The sequence below is a fragment of the Poecilia formosa genome, unplaced genomic scaffold (genome assembly GCF_000485575.1).
Source record: "Poecilia formosa unplaced genomic scaffold, Poecilia_formosa-5.1.2 Scaffold430, whole genome shotgun sequence".
NCBI lineage: Eukaryota > Metazoa > Chordata > Actinopteri > Cyprinodontiformes > Poeciliidae > Poecilia > Poecilia formosa.
In genome coordinates, this window is record NW_006800369.1 from 299,381 (window position 1) to 315,795 (window position 16,415).

General features: G+C 39.0%; 1 protein-coding gene across 4 annotated transcripts in view; it reads right to left on the reverse strand.

Annotated features, from left to right (window-relative positions):
• Positions 1-816: 816 nt before the first annotated feature.
• Positions 817-16,415, reverse strand: part of ttc7a (tetratricopeptide repeat domain 7A) — a 53,659-nt gene continuing 38,060 nt past the window's right edge. For 3 of the 4 annotated variants that reach the window (XM_007577170.2, XM_007577171.2, XM_007577172.2), the window contains 5 exons: positions 14,923-15,039; positions 14,350-14,462; positions 13,406-13,540; positions 10,376-10,578; positions 817-1,124 (listed from right to left, as the gene is read on the reverse strand). In XM_007577170.2, coding sequence (XP_007577232.1) covers positions 906-1,124; positions 10,376-10,578; positions 13,406-13,540; positions 14,350-14,462; positions 14,923-15,039 — 787 coding nt within the window. In that variant the 3' untranslated portion in view covers positions 817-905. Of the gene's footprint in view, positions 1,125-10,375; positions 10,579-13,405; positions 13,541-14,349; positions 14,463-14,922; positions 15,040-15,505; positions 16,413-16,415 lie in introns of those variants that run through there. The other variant, XM_016663591.1, reaches the window with a different exon arrangement.

Genomic DNA, 16,415 nt, shown 5'->3' on the forward strand with positions numbered 1-16,415 from the left:
TAACTGTTACTTTCAGTTGTTATGAGAATGCTGCATAGATCGAATATAACTTAAGACGCATTGAATTTGGGCCTCTGTCTCTTTAAGAAGTTCCTGCTCTTTCTGAAACTCCACCTACAGAAAGTCATCACAACACGGCTCCTCTATTAATCCTCTATTAACCCTTTAACGTTTTTACCAGCTATGCTCTGAGAAGTAGCTCCTATAATGAGAAGTGCAGTTCCACCTGGTGTTTGCCAATTGCTGCTGGCTATTCTGAAGGAGCTGAGTGGAAAAGGCTCAGGGGGGAAGGCTGCTTGGAAACCGCAGCTTTGAGGAGGAGCTTGGTCATCAAGGCGGGCCTTCGTCCAAACAGGCATTTTGCACACTGCAAAAACACAAAATCTTAAACAAGTATTTTAGGCCAGTGTCTGCTGCAAATATCTCAGTACACTTGAAGTGAGACAAAACTAACTTACAGGTATCTTTTTTAGCAAGATATGAAAGCTTGTTTTAAATAAATTCCTTAATATTGGTGGAAAAGTTCAAGTTTCATTGGCAGATAAATTTACTTCTAAGACATTTCCCCCATATTACAAGTGAAATAATCTGCCTGAGGAACTTGAACTTTATAATAAAAATCAAGGAATTATTTACTTAAAATAAGCTCCTGTATCTTGCTGATAAGTTATATTTGCACTAGAAACTAGACAAAAACACTTGGTAAGATTTTATGCTTTTGCAGTGCACAGCTGAATGGTTGTCATGGAGATTAAAGGATTTCTAAAACATGCAAAGAATCAAAGCAACAGTCCAGGTATGTTTTTGACGAAGGACTGACATTATAACATGATGAAAAGCTGAAAACTGTTGATTTTACATGGTACTGCCCCTTTAAGAAAAGGTCAGATTTGTTGCCCGGGTCGTCAGAGCTCTCTGGGGATGATGGTGAAGGGCCGGATGGGACTGGACGCCTCCAGCTCCAGTGCCGTCAGGAAGCAGTCCGGAGCCTGGCTGGAGTCCCGAGCCTGCAGCGCTTCGCCCAGGCCGCTCCACGCCTCGTGGGACGTGCTGTGGACCTGAACCGCGTCACGCAGCACCTTCTCTCCCAGGTGGACACGACCCGTTTTTACCAGCAGGCGACCCTGAACAGAACACAGGGGAGACATAGGAAATATGACGTTTGCTACAAAGCAACTCCTAAAAAACATGACACACAAATATTTATTGGGTTATTTATTTAGAAGTGAGAATAACTGAATCCCATGAATAAAAATGTATGATGGAGTATAAAGGCCATGCTAAGAAAATTAGAAAAAATTAAATTACAAAGATAAATTTATAATATTTCGAGAATAAAGTTGTACAATAATAAAATTTGTTGGGAAGTCAAAATATTTCTAAAATAAAATGAGAATATTTATTTTAAATATTTCAAAAATAGTCATACAAGAATAAAGCTTGTATTCTTTATTAAAATACAAGCTTTAAAAATTCTTTATTTATTTTTTAAATAAAGTAAGTATTACGAAAATAAAGTTCAAATAAGAGAATAAATTCATAAAAAACAAGTAAATATGAGAATGTAAAGTCACATTCAAAAATAAAGTCATACAAGAATAAAGTTGAAATATTACGAGAATAAAGTCAAAATAATGCAAGAATAAAGTCATGATATTTAAAAAATAAAGTAAATATTATTCCTCATCAGAAATACCTTTTTTAAACTACGCTATATTTTATTTGCTTCAGTTTTAAATCTTTGCTTTTGTAACCAGAATTGTTAAAATTTGAATAAACACAAAGGCTGCTGTAGGTTGTCCTATTTTTCACATGACTATATTTATCTATTAAATAAATATTAAAAGACAAAAGTGGTGCCTAATGTTGAGTTTAATCCTCAAAACTCAGTGAGCATCACTTTACCACCTACCCTTTAATACTCTAATATATTTCTATTCCAAATATCTGTCATTAAAATGTTTTATAGCATGAAAACCTCAAGTCAGCAGATGGTGGCTTTTTAAAATATATATATATATAAAAATCATAAATCTTGGATTATGATGTTGCTCTTGTGGAGTTGAGTTGTTTAGGATAAAAAATGAAAACAAAAGCTAAACAGCAGCAACGAGAGTCACATTCAGCTGGGATTGACCAACTAAATGGAGAAAATCCACAAATGATGAGATTAAGAGGAAACCTCGGCAGAGACGATGCACATTGTTAAACACAAACACACAGCAAAGTGCTGCAAAGTAGGTTCTGATTTAATACAAAATCATCTTTACCATTTAACATTCAGCAACTGCCATTTATTTTCTAACATCTACATTCCTGTTACAGACATGCAGTTAAAACCTAACCAGGGTGTTAAAATATAAATTCTGAAAACCAACCTGATCACTTTTCTATGGAGTCCCACAAGGCTGTGTTTAAGGCCCAGTGACGTTTCCTTTATACATCTGTTCAATTGCTTGTTAAAAGTAGTTACAATTAAGATATGCAGAACATTGACTCTGAATATAAAACACATTAATCCACAAAGTAGATTGGGTACAGCAAAGAATATATTTGAAATGAAAATGTTTAATTTTTGCAGCAGCCCTCCTAAAGGTCAGGAGTGTTTTTGGGCGTCTCAGAGACAAAATGTTCAACGCTCTCTCACATTAAAGCTAAAGATGCTGTGTTGCATGCACATAGAGAATGACAACAGGCAGCTGTTCCTCCACAATAACACACACACACACACACACACAGACACACACACACACACACACTGAGCTGGCCTCAGGTCAGACAGACAAGTCTCGTTATGCAGTCTCTGCTCACAAGTTCCAGATTAATTGGGCTGAACTTCACATCGCTGTCTGCAGGCTCTGATGCAACTTTCAATAACAACACACACACACTCACAGTCGTGTTTTCATGACTTGTGGGGACCCAGCATTGACTTCCATCCATTTTCTACAGCCTAACCCTTTCTTTACCCCTAACCATCACATACCTAACCCCGGACTCTAACCAAAAGTCAATTCACACCTTAGACCTAAACCTAATCCAAAAACAGCAGGTCCCCTCATGGGGACCAAAAAATGTCCCCACAAAACGCAGACGTCCCCTCAACCCCACATTGTAGACAGGATAGGTCCCCACGAAGATATAAAAACCTACCACACACACACACACACACACCCACACACACACTATGTTCCTCTTTCCTTGCTGATCCTACGAGGAAAACACAGGAACAAAACTCCTGAGCAAAAAGGATGTACGTCGACATTTACCAGTTCCTGTCTGAGCCTGCAGCCCTTTGAGTTCATTCATCATTATTGTTCTCTTCTCCACATTTAGCGTCAATGTGTCAGAATGTGTCAGTTTACACAATAATTAGCATTTACGGCATCAGTTCACCTACTCCAGATATTTTTAAACAATTTGTTCCTCTTTTTTTTGTCTGCATCAAAACTCTGAGTGACCCCAGTCAAAGATGCTATAATTGCTATTGCTATCGAACACAGACTGCATGAGCATTCAAAAGCATAAGATCAATTTGAAATAAAATATACTTTTTATTGTTGTTGGTTTTAGTTAATGATTGGACTCGATTAAAACTTTTTATTCAAGTTAATTGTATAAATTGAATAAATACACGTGAGCACAACAAAATTTATTATTTTAAATTTGTTATTTAGGATATTAAACCATCAGATTAGAGCAAAGTGCTAATATACTCATGCAGCTGACAAGTGTTTCACCTCTGACCATTCATGCAACGTCTTTGAAAAAATCCTTTTTTAGAAATGTGGAGAGCGGACGCTAACATTAACATCAGGAACGTCTGTGCTAGCTGATACATGTTTAGCAGTAAGATGCTATTTTAGGCTTAAATAGCTTCCATAATAGGCTAACTCATTTTAGCACAACTTAAACACAACATTAGTCTTTTCCAGTGTCCCACGAGAGGCAAGTTTGTCATCCGTCACTGTGGTTTATGCATGTTGCTTGTACGTCAGATTTATGGGTGTACCAGAAACAAAATACAAAGATTCCAGCTTGGGACTTTTATATGTATTAAAGAAAAATAAATAAATAAACGTTTTAAAGTTTATGTAATCAGTTAATCAAAATTAACACATTAAAGTCCTGGACCAGCTTAAAAATATTTTGATTGGTTTTATTTAAATCAGTGCACATTAATGAACGTACCAGACTTAGCAAAATAAAAATTTACAGCCACAGTCGAACTAATAACACCAATAGGAAAAACATATTAAAATGTCAACAAAAAAAACAACTTACAAATAATTTAAACAGCAAATTATAAATTTATTTTACACTGTAAAGTCAGCATTACTTGAAAAAAGAAAAGATAACAGCTTCTTCAGTTTCTTTACTTGTTCAGTCCAACCATCTGTCTCGTGTTTTACCTTAACTGACCCTCGTCGGTTTGGCCCTGCAGTTTTTATCTTGTGTTGTGAGCAGCGGTGCATTCAAGCCAAAATTAGATAAACTCCAGAGGAACTTCAAACAGTCCAAAACAGCTAATTAAGCGTGTTTAGCGAGAGAAGGATCAAAGAGATTCCCCTCCCAAAAAAAGGAGAAGGAAACCTTCAAACGTCCCAGCAGAAACCTGATTATGGCATCCAGATTAGGGAGGTTTGGCGTCAGCTGATGCTGTTTATGTGATTCAGTGCAACAACTAAAAAACCAAGTTAGAGGTTTATTTACAGCAACTAGATTAATCTAATCACTTTTACTCAGATAAATTAACTGTTAAATAAGTAAGGACGCATTAAAGTCTTAAATTATCCTTCTACTCATTGCAGATTTATGGATTATTTAAAAAAATGATGTTCTTTATGGATTACAACAAATCGGCTTAAAAAGCAGCAGCATAACTAAAAATTCAGGAACTGATTTTCTGTCTAGTGAATAATTTGTTTATTTGATAAATGTTTTGAATTAAAAAGCACAGTAATAACCCACTTTTAGTTTCCTGGCAGATTTAATCAGCTTTTGTTTAAGGTGCCTTGATATTTCAAAGACTTCACACACAGGCCCATATCATCAAACTTCCACTATTTTTCTTTTATTTTCAATTCGACTGATTTATCAAAATTAGGATGTTTTTCCATTGATGCACTCCTTCGGTTTTCATAGTTCAAGTAAATTAAAGGAGAAATTAAAGGGAACCTTTTATGCAAAATTCACATTTTGCAATTTTTTTTACTTCCATTTGGGTCTCTACTGTTTTTTTTTTTGGAAATAAGTTAATGTTTATTGGTGTCTGGAAAATGAGCTGTTTCAAAATCTTCCCATTTACTAAGTCACAAATCAGCAGGCACTGCCCCTCACCTAGCAACCCTGGCTCGTTACCTAGCAACCACAGGGAAGCCCAGCCTGTCACATAGCAACCCAAGCTGAGCTCCAGCCGCTTGTTCAGCTGGTTTTACCGCTGTATGTTTTGTTGTTGACTTACCATTCAGAAACCACTTGCTGCATTCTTTTTAGTTGCGCAGGAGCCTCCACTTCTGCTTTTCAAAGATGTACAGTTGTATAACTGTGCATCTGTTTGCAGAAATTTTCACGTGTGAGTGTAAACATTGAATTGGGGGCCAGGGCCAGCAGATGATTATTTGGATTTGAAGTGACAAGAGGCCCTAAAACAGCTTATAGTGTGAACTGAAGAGACCAAAATCTCATTATCCAAGAATGATTAATGCAAAAAAAAAAAAAAAAAAAAAAAGGCCCATAAACCTATGGTTACCCGTTTAATGTCATCTCCAAGAATCAACCTGGGTCAGGAAGTATCTCACCCACAGAGATAGGGAAGAAGAGAGAGAATGAACGAGGCATTAAAAGGAGGAATGCAAGAAAGAAAGACAGAAGGAGCTAAAAGAAGCAGGAGATGAAAATTGACAAAAATTAAGAAATAATTTAACTCAGAGGAGCCAAACATAGCAACAGAGGCACCAGTCGACTCCCAGTTGTTTCCCAGTTTGCCCCCTTCCATTTTTTCCGTCCTCCTCAGCCTTCTTCCCTCCCTCTGTCTATTCATGGTTATCAGACATTTTGCTCAGTAGAATATATTTCCCTGGTTGCTAGGCAATCCCATAAAGCGGTGAGAACAACCAAAGTGTTATAAATAATGTATTTGCATTATCTAATCAGCTGACAACCGCCCCCACCCACACAGCCGGAGAGAGAGAGCCGGGGAGCGATGGGTGAGCATTTGATAATTGGAACGCGATTAATTCAATGAGCACAAGTCCTCGGCCTGAGAGCGTTCGTGCATATGCGAGGCCGCATGCGAATATGCGTCTGCCGGAGAGGAGTAGGAGAGGAAGCGTGCGCGGCCGTGCGTCCGGCTGACTCAGAACCGGCTCCACTACAGACAGGAAAGGGACGAGACGTAGAAGACGAGGGAACGAGTCGGATTCATGCACACTCCACTGGGAGCAAGGCTGGGGTTCAGGATCGGATCCAATCCAACGTGTTCGGTACCAGAAACCACAGGCGCAGATCGCATTTAATTACTCAAATCAATTTTAAACATTAGTATTTATTCTCCTTTCATAATATGTAACACATTTACGGGAGGAGGACTGGACCCAATGGACAAAACAAACAAAAAAACTGACTTTTTTTCTCAGATTTCCAACTTTTGGCCCCAAGGATAGAATTTTGAGGAAAAGATAGAATTCCAAGAAAACAGTTGGGATTCTGAGAAAAAAGTAAAAATTCAAAGAAAAAAAATGGAATTTTGAGAAAAACTTCAATTTTCCAAGAAAAAAAAACCAGTTGGAATTCTGATAAAAAAAACCAGTAAAGTTTCCAAGAAAATAGTGGAAATTCTGAAAAAAGATAATTAAAAAAAAAAGTTGGTATTGTCAGAAATGACGAACAATTATAGGAAAAAAGTCAGAATTCTGAGATTAAAATCAGATTTCTTAGAAAAAAGTAAACACATTTTTCATGTAACTCTTTGTACAAATATCTAAAAGTATCACTCATCTCAATATCTGTAGTCAGGTGATCCGATAAAATCCATTCCTAGTCTGGCAGGTTGCTTCCGAATTAAAGAACGGTTGGATGTTTGTCATATTTTAATAAAGTGGAAGTTATTATGGCAGCAACTCAGTCATGAATGAAAGTAAAATCACAGAGTTGCACTGCAAAAACACTAAATCTGATCTGGTTTGTAGTGCAAATGTCTTGGTACTCTTTGGATAAGAATTTTCGAATTTCCACAGGCAGATTTTTTTCACTTATAACAAGACATTTTACCCGTGTAATCAGTGGCGTACCATAACCTACACTAACACGTTTGTTTTGGTTGTATTTACCCAGAATGCCCTGCGCTATAACCCACTTCCTGCTACGGACCGCTGGGCGTTCACATATGCATTCGAACCGTTCCAGAGTTCACTTTAACTGAACTGAGACCGAGGCTTTTAGACAGACCAGAGTCTGACTTTTTAGGCAAACAGAGTTTGATTAAAGTGGATTAAACAGGGCTGGTGTGAATTAAACCGTATGCTTTTAAGCTGACCAATATGAACTAATAAAGGTCAACAGACCCAATGCTTAAAGTTTACATGGTAAGAAAAGAAACTGTTAAGGTTTGTTTAAGTGAAAATGGGTGAAAAATATTAACATAACTGAGAAACCTTTTAATCGGCCAGTATAAAACGCCAAAGGCAGCCATCTTCCCGCTTCATAGATCCAACAAATTTCACAATCAGAACGACTGAATGAAAATAAGAGGACCTTACTGTCATTTCCCTGAGGGAGCGCGTCCTTCATTTGTTGCCAAGTCAATAAAAAAGCTTGAAAGCAGTCGGTCACAGTACAGTATGTACTTTTGCAGAATAATAGCTCAAGAGTAAAAATACCAACCAAGAATATAATCAGAATTCCCCTTAAGGCGGAGCAGAATAAATGGGCCACTGGCACACAATGTGTCCACAGCAGAACCAGAATAAAAATAAATGGCTCCGCCGTCGAGGAGCAGAGACTGGAGGTTGTATTCTATGGCCAGGCTTCAAATAAAATGAGCCACACAGTGTTTTCACTGCAAAAACAACAAATCTTATCAAGTAATTTTACTCAATTTCTAGGAAATATATAATTACACTTTAATTAAGACAAAACTGAATGAAAAGTATCTTTTCAGCAACATGTAGGAGCTTGTTTTAAGGAAATAATTCCTTAATATTGTTGAAAAAAATACTTGTTCCATTGTCAGATAAATTTACTTATAACAAGACATTTTTCCCATGTTATAAGTGAAATAATCTGCCAATGAAACTAGAATGTTTTCATCAATACTAAGGAATTATTTACTTAGGCTCCTACATATATTTAAGATTACTTAATTTAAGATATTTGCACTAGAAACTAGACAAAAATACTTGGTAAGATTTTGTGTTTTTGCAGTGTTCCTCTCTCTAATGTCGCTCTTTCTCTCAACTTTTGGTGTTTTTATTATGAATTTGTGCCCAAATTCAATTGCATAAATTTAGTTCGCTCAAAAAAAAGGAGAAGAAAAAAAAGGCACAAGAAGTCCACATATGCATCAAATCCATGGAGGAATACTGGCATGCACAAACACACACACATGCAGACACACACACACACACACCCACACACACACACACACACACACACACGCAGCAGCGTCACGCTGAGAGCACATCTGTCCTGTAAGAGACCCAGAGCGGGACTCGGCCAGCTGGCTTTGCTTCAACTTTTCACCCGCTGGGATTGGTTCTCCCACAGGCCAAATAAGGAAGAGACGCAAACCTTCGTCCATTTCTGGGACTGCACACACACACGCACACACACACACACACACACACGCGCGCGCGCGCGCACACACACACACACAAATCCATCCAAAAGAGCACAGTAGGAGCAAAACCCATTAGCCTTATGTGGTCACAAGATGGCAAGAGCTGGAGTCAAAATATCAAGCAGCAGCAGCACATCTACTGTAACCATGGAAACCAAAGCGGAAACAGTGGATGTTTGTGACAGCCTTGTTTTTTTTTTTTAGGGATATCCCTGTCTGAGACCCCTTCACCATGACAACAGAGGAAGTTCAGAGGTCAGAATAGCTGTGGATAATCCAGTGGATCATCTGGAAGACAGACTGAGTGGGAGGAAGTGGAGAACGAGAGAAAATAAGAGCTGGGATGAAACATGGAGGGAAACGGACTGACTTCAAGCTTCATCTTTCATTGGTGGGTTACAGTTAGTGGAGTTTAGGGGCAGGAGGCACGCAGTTCATGTTCTGTCATTATAAAAGTGGTGATAAAGATTATTTATTACTTCTTTTTCGGTAACTTTCTCATCCAAAATCAAGAACAGTTCTCTGTGGACAGCAGGGGCGGGTAGAAAAAATTTACTACGGTAAGAGTAAAAAGTATTTGGTAAAAAGTTTACTCAAGTACTGAGTAACTGATCAAATTATCAATCATTTAATATTTAAAAAATACCTAATCAGACAAACCAAATATAAAGTTAAATGGAAATTTTGGTATTTTAAGGAAGAAAATGACAATAATTCAGATAACAAAAAATAAAATCAGGCAAAAGAAATTTTTCCTAATCACTTTCTTTCAATAAAAAACTAATGAAACTTTAACAAAAACTTCTGATGTCTGTCTGTTAGTAACTAATTAGTTGGTAACTAGTTACTTTTACTCAGCTACATTTACTTGAGCAACTTTTGGGAATAATGAACTTTTAGGAATATTTTTACTACGCTGTACTTTCTACCTTTTTCTTGAGTAATTTTATTATGAAGTATTTCTACTCTTAGTTGAGTAAAATTTCTGGATTTTCCACCCACTGAATGAAAAGCAAACATGTTTTAACCAAACATTCACCAGAAACACACCTGCAGTTTCTGTTAACGTTTTTTAAACTGATTTGGAAAATTTTTTCTTTTGCCTGATATTTTTTGTTACTTATATGAATTATAGTCGTTTTGGTCCTTAAATTACCAACATTTCCACTAAACTTTATATTTTGGTTCATTTGATGATGTAATTTTGAAATATTAAATAATTGATAATTTGATCAGTCGAGTAATTTCTTGAACGTCTACTTTTTACTTTCACTTGAGTAAAAATATGTTGAGGCTGTGCTAGTCTTAGTCGGGTATAATTTCTACCCACCTCTGCTTACACTGTTAGCACAACATGTCAGAGTTAATTTAATAGCCTTGAATAAAACACTCAATCTATTAGTGTATTTATGCATCGCCTGAGTAACTCTTCATGTTCACTCAATACTGTGTTTATGCACAAGACACAGAGCAGAGCAGCGTTATGTAAGTTTTAATTCAGTTTCAAGGCCTCCTAAATCCTCTCCAGTCACTCACCATTTGCACCAGTATGCGCTCTCCAGTGGGATGGATGGCCAGGGCCTCGTCGTACAGCGCCTTGGCTTCGTCCAGCTGGCCCCGGAGCTCGGCCAGGCGGCCCCGCTGCAGGAGAACCGAGTGGGAGTTGGGGGACAGAGAGCTGGCCTCCGCGATGCAGAACTGGGCCTCCTTGAGCCGGCCGTCCGCCATGAACAGCTCCCCTACAGGAGGAGAGAGAGAGGAGGGACGGGAGACCGAGGGAGACGGGTCAGAACAAAACGGAGCGAGGATAGAGAGATGAGGAGGGAGACAAAGAGAGAGAGAGAAGGAGAAAGAGAGAGAGAGAAAGAGAGAGAGATTCCATTGTTTCTAAGACAAACTTTAAAGAGTCAAAACAAAAGTTCAGTTTAAATTCTTGAAATGATGCTAAAAAATACTGGAAGGATGGATGGATGGATGGATGGATGGATGGATGGATGGATGGATGGATGATAGACAGACAGATGGATGGACAGATGAATGGATGGATGAATGGATGGATGAATGGATGGATGATGGATGGATAATGGATGGATGGGTGGTTGCTGCTGTAGGTTGATGACGGAGGGAGAGAACAGAAGAAGAAGAAACTCCATTAGTAAATTTGTCTGTTTTGTCTCCTTAGAGACAAACAAGCAGATCAGAGAATCAAACCTCAGAAACTCGACGAACTGTTTGGTTGAGGAAGGAAACGGAGGCCGAGTGCAGCGAACGGAGCTCCTGCCTAAATATGGCCATCCCATATGAAGGGCCTCCCTGCCCTCAAACAAACCCCAGACACACAAACCCAGCGGACTGACCACAGGTTCTTCCCTCTCCAAGATGGCCGACGAGGCGTCCTGCAGCGGACCCGCCGGCCAACGAGCTGCCAGGCGGTTCAGACACTGGACATCATCGGCCCAGACCCAGAGGAACCTGATGTGGAAGCTGAGTGGAGTAAACACTGACAGCGTCGTCTGCCGTGTGTGTGTGTGTGTGCTTTGTTTGTTTACCTGTGCCTCACAGATGCACAGATGGGAAACACTTAATGCATGCTAGCTCTGTGGGATGTCTGCTCCCAGCCTCAGGGTTCCGGTGCATAACGTCAGGGTGATTTGGATCCGGTTACGTAAGGTATTTTCCCGCTCCTCACCTGAGCTCTTTAAGTTAAAAAAGCTACCAGATCAGTGCTTGCATAAGCATTTTTCTTCCTGATGTGTCTCATATGGAGACCATTTGATCTGAATGTAAAATCGTCAGATGACACAATAAGAAGAATCTTCAGTATAACCAGAGTTGGTAGAAACTACATTACTTCAGTAACATTTTTTGAAAAAAATAAAAATAAAAAGTACTTTTCAGAGTATTTGCATGTTTGATTTTTACTTGAGTAATTGTATTATGAAGTATTTCTACTTTTATTTTAGTAAACTTCTGGATTTTCTACCCACTGATTGAAAAACAAACATGTTTTAACCAGAAATTCACCAGACACTCACATCTGCAGTTTCTGTTAAAGTTTAATCAGTTTATTATTGATAAAAATTGATTTGGAAAAATTTTCTTTTACCTGATTTTGATCATTTTTTGTTACTTTTATAAATTATTGTCATTCTGGTCCTTAAAATATCACAATTTCTGCTTTATATTTTATCTTTTCTTATCTGATGATGTAATTTTTAAATATTAAATTATCGATAATTTGGTCAGTTACTCAGTACTTGAGTAAACTTTTGAGTAATTTCGTGGATGGCTTCTTTTTACTTTTACTTGAGTAGAAATATGAAGTTACAGCTATATTTACTTTTTTGGCTACTCTGGTGAACCTCCAAATGCTTCCTTCTCATAAAATTCTCTCTATTTGATTATATTTTGATATATTCATGTATTCCCAACAAAGATGACACCAGAAATGGACGATGTCTTTGTGTTGGGGCCTAGAAAACCTTGTTTCTGTCTGAAACCATTCAGAGTTTCTTTTTCAGGCAGATGAAAAGCAAACTGTGCAGCCGTAGCAGTGAAAGCTGTGCAGCCTCAGAGTCTTACACAACTTACTGACCTGTTTATATGCTCAATTTAATTTCAGCCTCTCAGGGGAGTAGGACATTGTTTATGCACTTGATGCAACGTGAGCACACTTTTTTTTTTGTTGCTGTGCGCACTGCAGCATCAAAAATTCACTCAGACGACTTGTTTGTTTTTTGAGAAAAGCCAGAGAGCGTCTAGGGGAGGAGAAATCCTGCATCCAGAACGAGGCGTAATCTAGTTTATGTTCAACATTATGCAACACAGTAATGATATAAATGATCTTATGAGTTAATAGGATTACTAGAATCGTTTAGTTTTGCATCTGATGGCCTTTTTTCAGTGCAGCTGCACCACACAGCGAAGTCTATCTGTTTAATTCAGAAAGCAATTCCATGAAAGAGCCATTGTCCAAGGCACCACTGTTTAACACAGGGGTGTCCAAAGTGCGGCCCGTGGGCCGTTTGCGTGCGGCTTGCGGGAACAGGTGGCCGATGCACATTGAGACTTTATTTTTAGATTAGAAATGGAATGGGAAATATTAATTATCTTTGAACAAATTACACATTTTGCTTTCTCTTTAATTTGATCAGCTGACGTCTACTTAGCAACAGAAACTAAAAAATACTTGGTAGGATTTTGTGTTTTTGCAGTGCACATGAATTTACATAAAACAGGAGTTTCACTTTTTGAAATTACTACGATTTCTTGATTCTTATTCATTTGAAAGTAGCTGTATTTAACTCTCTGACATCATCATTTTATTACGGTTACCACGGTTACAGGGAAAAAAGTATAATCTAATTGCAGGGAGTTAGCATTTAAATAAACTCTTATTAGCCCGTTTATTTTTAACGTTCGGCTCACCAGGAGTTGAGCTCTGAATGGTGTTTGGGTGGGATGGCGCATTTCGTTCTGGGAAGTTTGAAAATCAAATTTTCCAGGAAATCCCAGAGCGAAGGGGCCTGAAAACGTGGCTCCGGGTCACGTGCTGTGAAGTCCTACCAGCCTGCAGCCAGATGCGCTCCAGAGTGGCCCAGATGTACGTGGGGCCCTGGCGCCGGGTGGAGCTCAGGTCCGATACCTCCGACAGCGCCGCCTCCAGACGGGACACCGCCACCGACGGAGGGCTGAGGGATCCTAGGAGAGGAGGAGAGGACGCTTTAAACGGTCGGTTATGAGGCAAAGCTTTAACACAGACTAACCCATCCACTGCTGGTTGCAACTGAGGGACAGTTAGAGGTTGGGTCTTTCACAAAATGTCACTTTATTCACTCGATTTAACAAATTTTATCATTAAAGCTGCAGTATAAAACTTTTACAAATATATTTTTTACATATTTGTTATCATGTTGTGACAGTTTGTTATAAGGGAGACAAATTGTGAAAAATAAGATCTCCTCCACCTCCTTTGAGCTTTTATTGGCGCCTGAAGAAATGGATCGCTCCCAACCATAAACAACCAATCAGAGTCAGGAGGCGGGGCTTAGCGCTGTCAGTCAATCGCATGTACTTTCTGCTAAATGTGCCTAGCCTGAGCATTCACAACGGGATACGCTTGTTCATAAAGTCAGATAGAAAAATGCCAGCAGATCTTCTGATTTTGATGGATTTCCTGTTTGATCCTGACTGAAATACGGGTCAGAGGTCGGATTCATCACTTTTATTTAAACAGTTTTAATCTAAAACGGGTTAGACGTGGAAATCCTGTAAAATCCAGGATTTTAAATAGATTGATATATTTTATTACAGACTCAAAGTCCAAATTGCATAAAAAAAGAAAATGAATACAATAAAAGAATAAAAAGGCTCCTAACCATTCAGGAGGCAATCACAATCATTTTACTGCTCTATATTTAACATTAGTCAGCAGTGGGATAATTCTGCTGTTGGACTCATTTAAACGATAAATAAATGTACAAATCAGGTTTTGAATGAAGAAAGCAGACCTGTGGAGGCGTCCTGGAAGTCCGGGAGGTTGAGGTGGAAGGAGGGCTTGCTGACAACAGGGCTGACCTCTGACCTCTCAGCCATCGGTATGCTGCTGCTGTCGTCCGTCTCACTGCCAAATGTAACGAACAAATCTGAATTAAAGTGAGATCCATCATGAAGCAGCCAGCTACTAATTGTAGCCAAACATTCAACAAAAAGTGAAAAAGACTTCAACAGTTCTGCTTTAAGTGTTATATAACATTACGTACTGCACGTGTGTTGAACTATTAAAGTCTTCAAATGATGAATAGATAGAAAGTGACACCTCTGAAAAATGATTCATCATCATATCAAGTGAATCACAGAGTGGGCAGTAAAGTAACACTGATGATCTAATATCAGCGCAGAGTGGGAAATCCTCAGGAACAACAATTAAAGTTATAATTCAATAAAACTAAACAAGGCAGCAGTGACAGCAGCCATTATGTCTGGGTCCAAACTGAGACGCTTCGCTTTCCTCTCTGCACTAAAACACCAGACTGTCGTGTGATAAGCAAAGCAGCAGCGGCGGCTCATATCTGCAGGTTTACCTGGAGCGGCTGACGTCATACTGGCTCTGCCAGCGCTGCAGCATCTCCTCGCAGGTCTGCAGGGCTGCAGCGGGTCCCAACATGGCCTCTTCCAGCTTCACCTTCGTCAGCAGCAAACTAAACCGCAACGAGCATCTCAGTTAGTTTGAATTCACACTGGTGTTTTTAGGTTTCATTGTGTCCCTCACACTGCAAAAACACAAAGTCTTACCAAGTGTTTTGGTCTAGTTTCTCTAGACGCTTGAAATGAAACAAAACTAACTTACAAGTAACTTTTCAGGAAGATGTAGAGGCTTGTTTTACGTAAATAATTTGTTAAAATTGGGAAATAGTTACTTGTTCCATTAGCGGATTATTTCACGGTTTTGACTTGTTATAAGTTAAATAATTAGCAATAATGAACCAAATAAAAATCAAACACTGTGGTTGCAAAAAATAATAATAATAATTTAAAAAAAATAAAACAGACCTACACAAATATTTTTCTTTGGCAAGGTCAAAGTTCAAAGGAAAATACAAACAGCAGGGAATTTAAATTTATTTTTAAAAATGTTTTTTTTTGTATATATTTTTAAAACGCATCATGATATAATGACAATTTTAACAAATGTGCACCAAACATTTTTTTAAATAAAAGTCGCGCTGCAGCTGTAGAGTTTGTGATCTTGAGAAAACGTGAAAACGTTTAAAGGGTGCGATTACTTTTACGAGGTTTTGTACCAGCAGCAACGGCTGCTTTTACTATTGTTGGCAAATTAAACAGTAAAATGATTTGAAAACAACCAGAGGGCGACGCAGATAGATTTCCAAGAAATGAGGATCGTTATCTCATGAACGGCAAAGAAAAACTCCGGTCGCATTAAGAGCTTCTGAATTATCGCCGATATCTGGATCAATGAAGCCAAATGGAAGAGAAAGCTGGTCAGCAATGAGCTCTGAAAGGGTTTCTGTGTGTGTGTGTGTGTGTGTGTGTGTGTGTGTGTGTGTGTGTGTGTGTGTGTGTGCTGAGAAGCAGCAGAGTGTTTCCGCTTCGCCCTTTTAGCTGAAGACAACTGGTTAAGTGATGTGGGAGTCTCTGATGTGAACTTCTCTGAGTGTGTGTGTTGCCAGAAGGGGATCTCAGAGGACGCAGTCCGTCATGGACATCAATCACCCATAAGACTGAAGGATGGGGATCAATGATGGAGAAACTGGTTTTGGTACCAACTGGTGAAAAGACAAAATAAAAACGGGATTAAAAGACGGAGGGATTTGTGTGCAGAAGAGGTGTACAGAGTGTGTGTGATGGTGTGTGTGGGAGGAAGGAGGCTGGATTTACTGGCACACAGATGACAAGTGGTGCAGAGGGAGGCTGTGTTAAGGATACGGCTGCCAGCAGGAGTTCACCGGAGCGGGCGTCTGTGTGATGGTGGGTGTCGGTGTGACGGAGCTTTGAGCAGCATGGCGGCGGCTCATCCAGGTGACAGGAGCTGCGGATGCTGCCGCATTTCCTC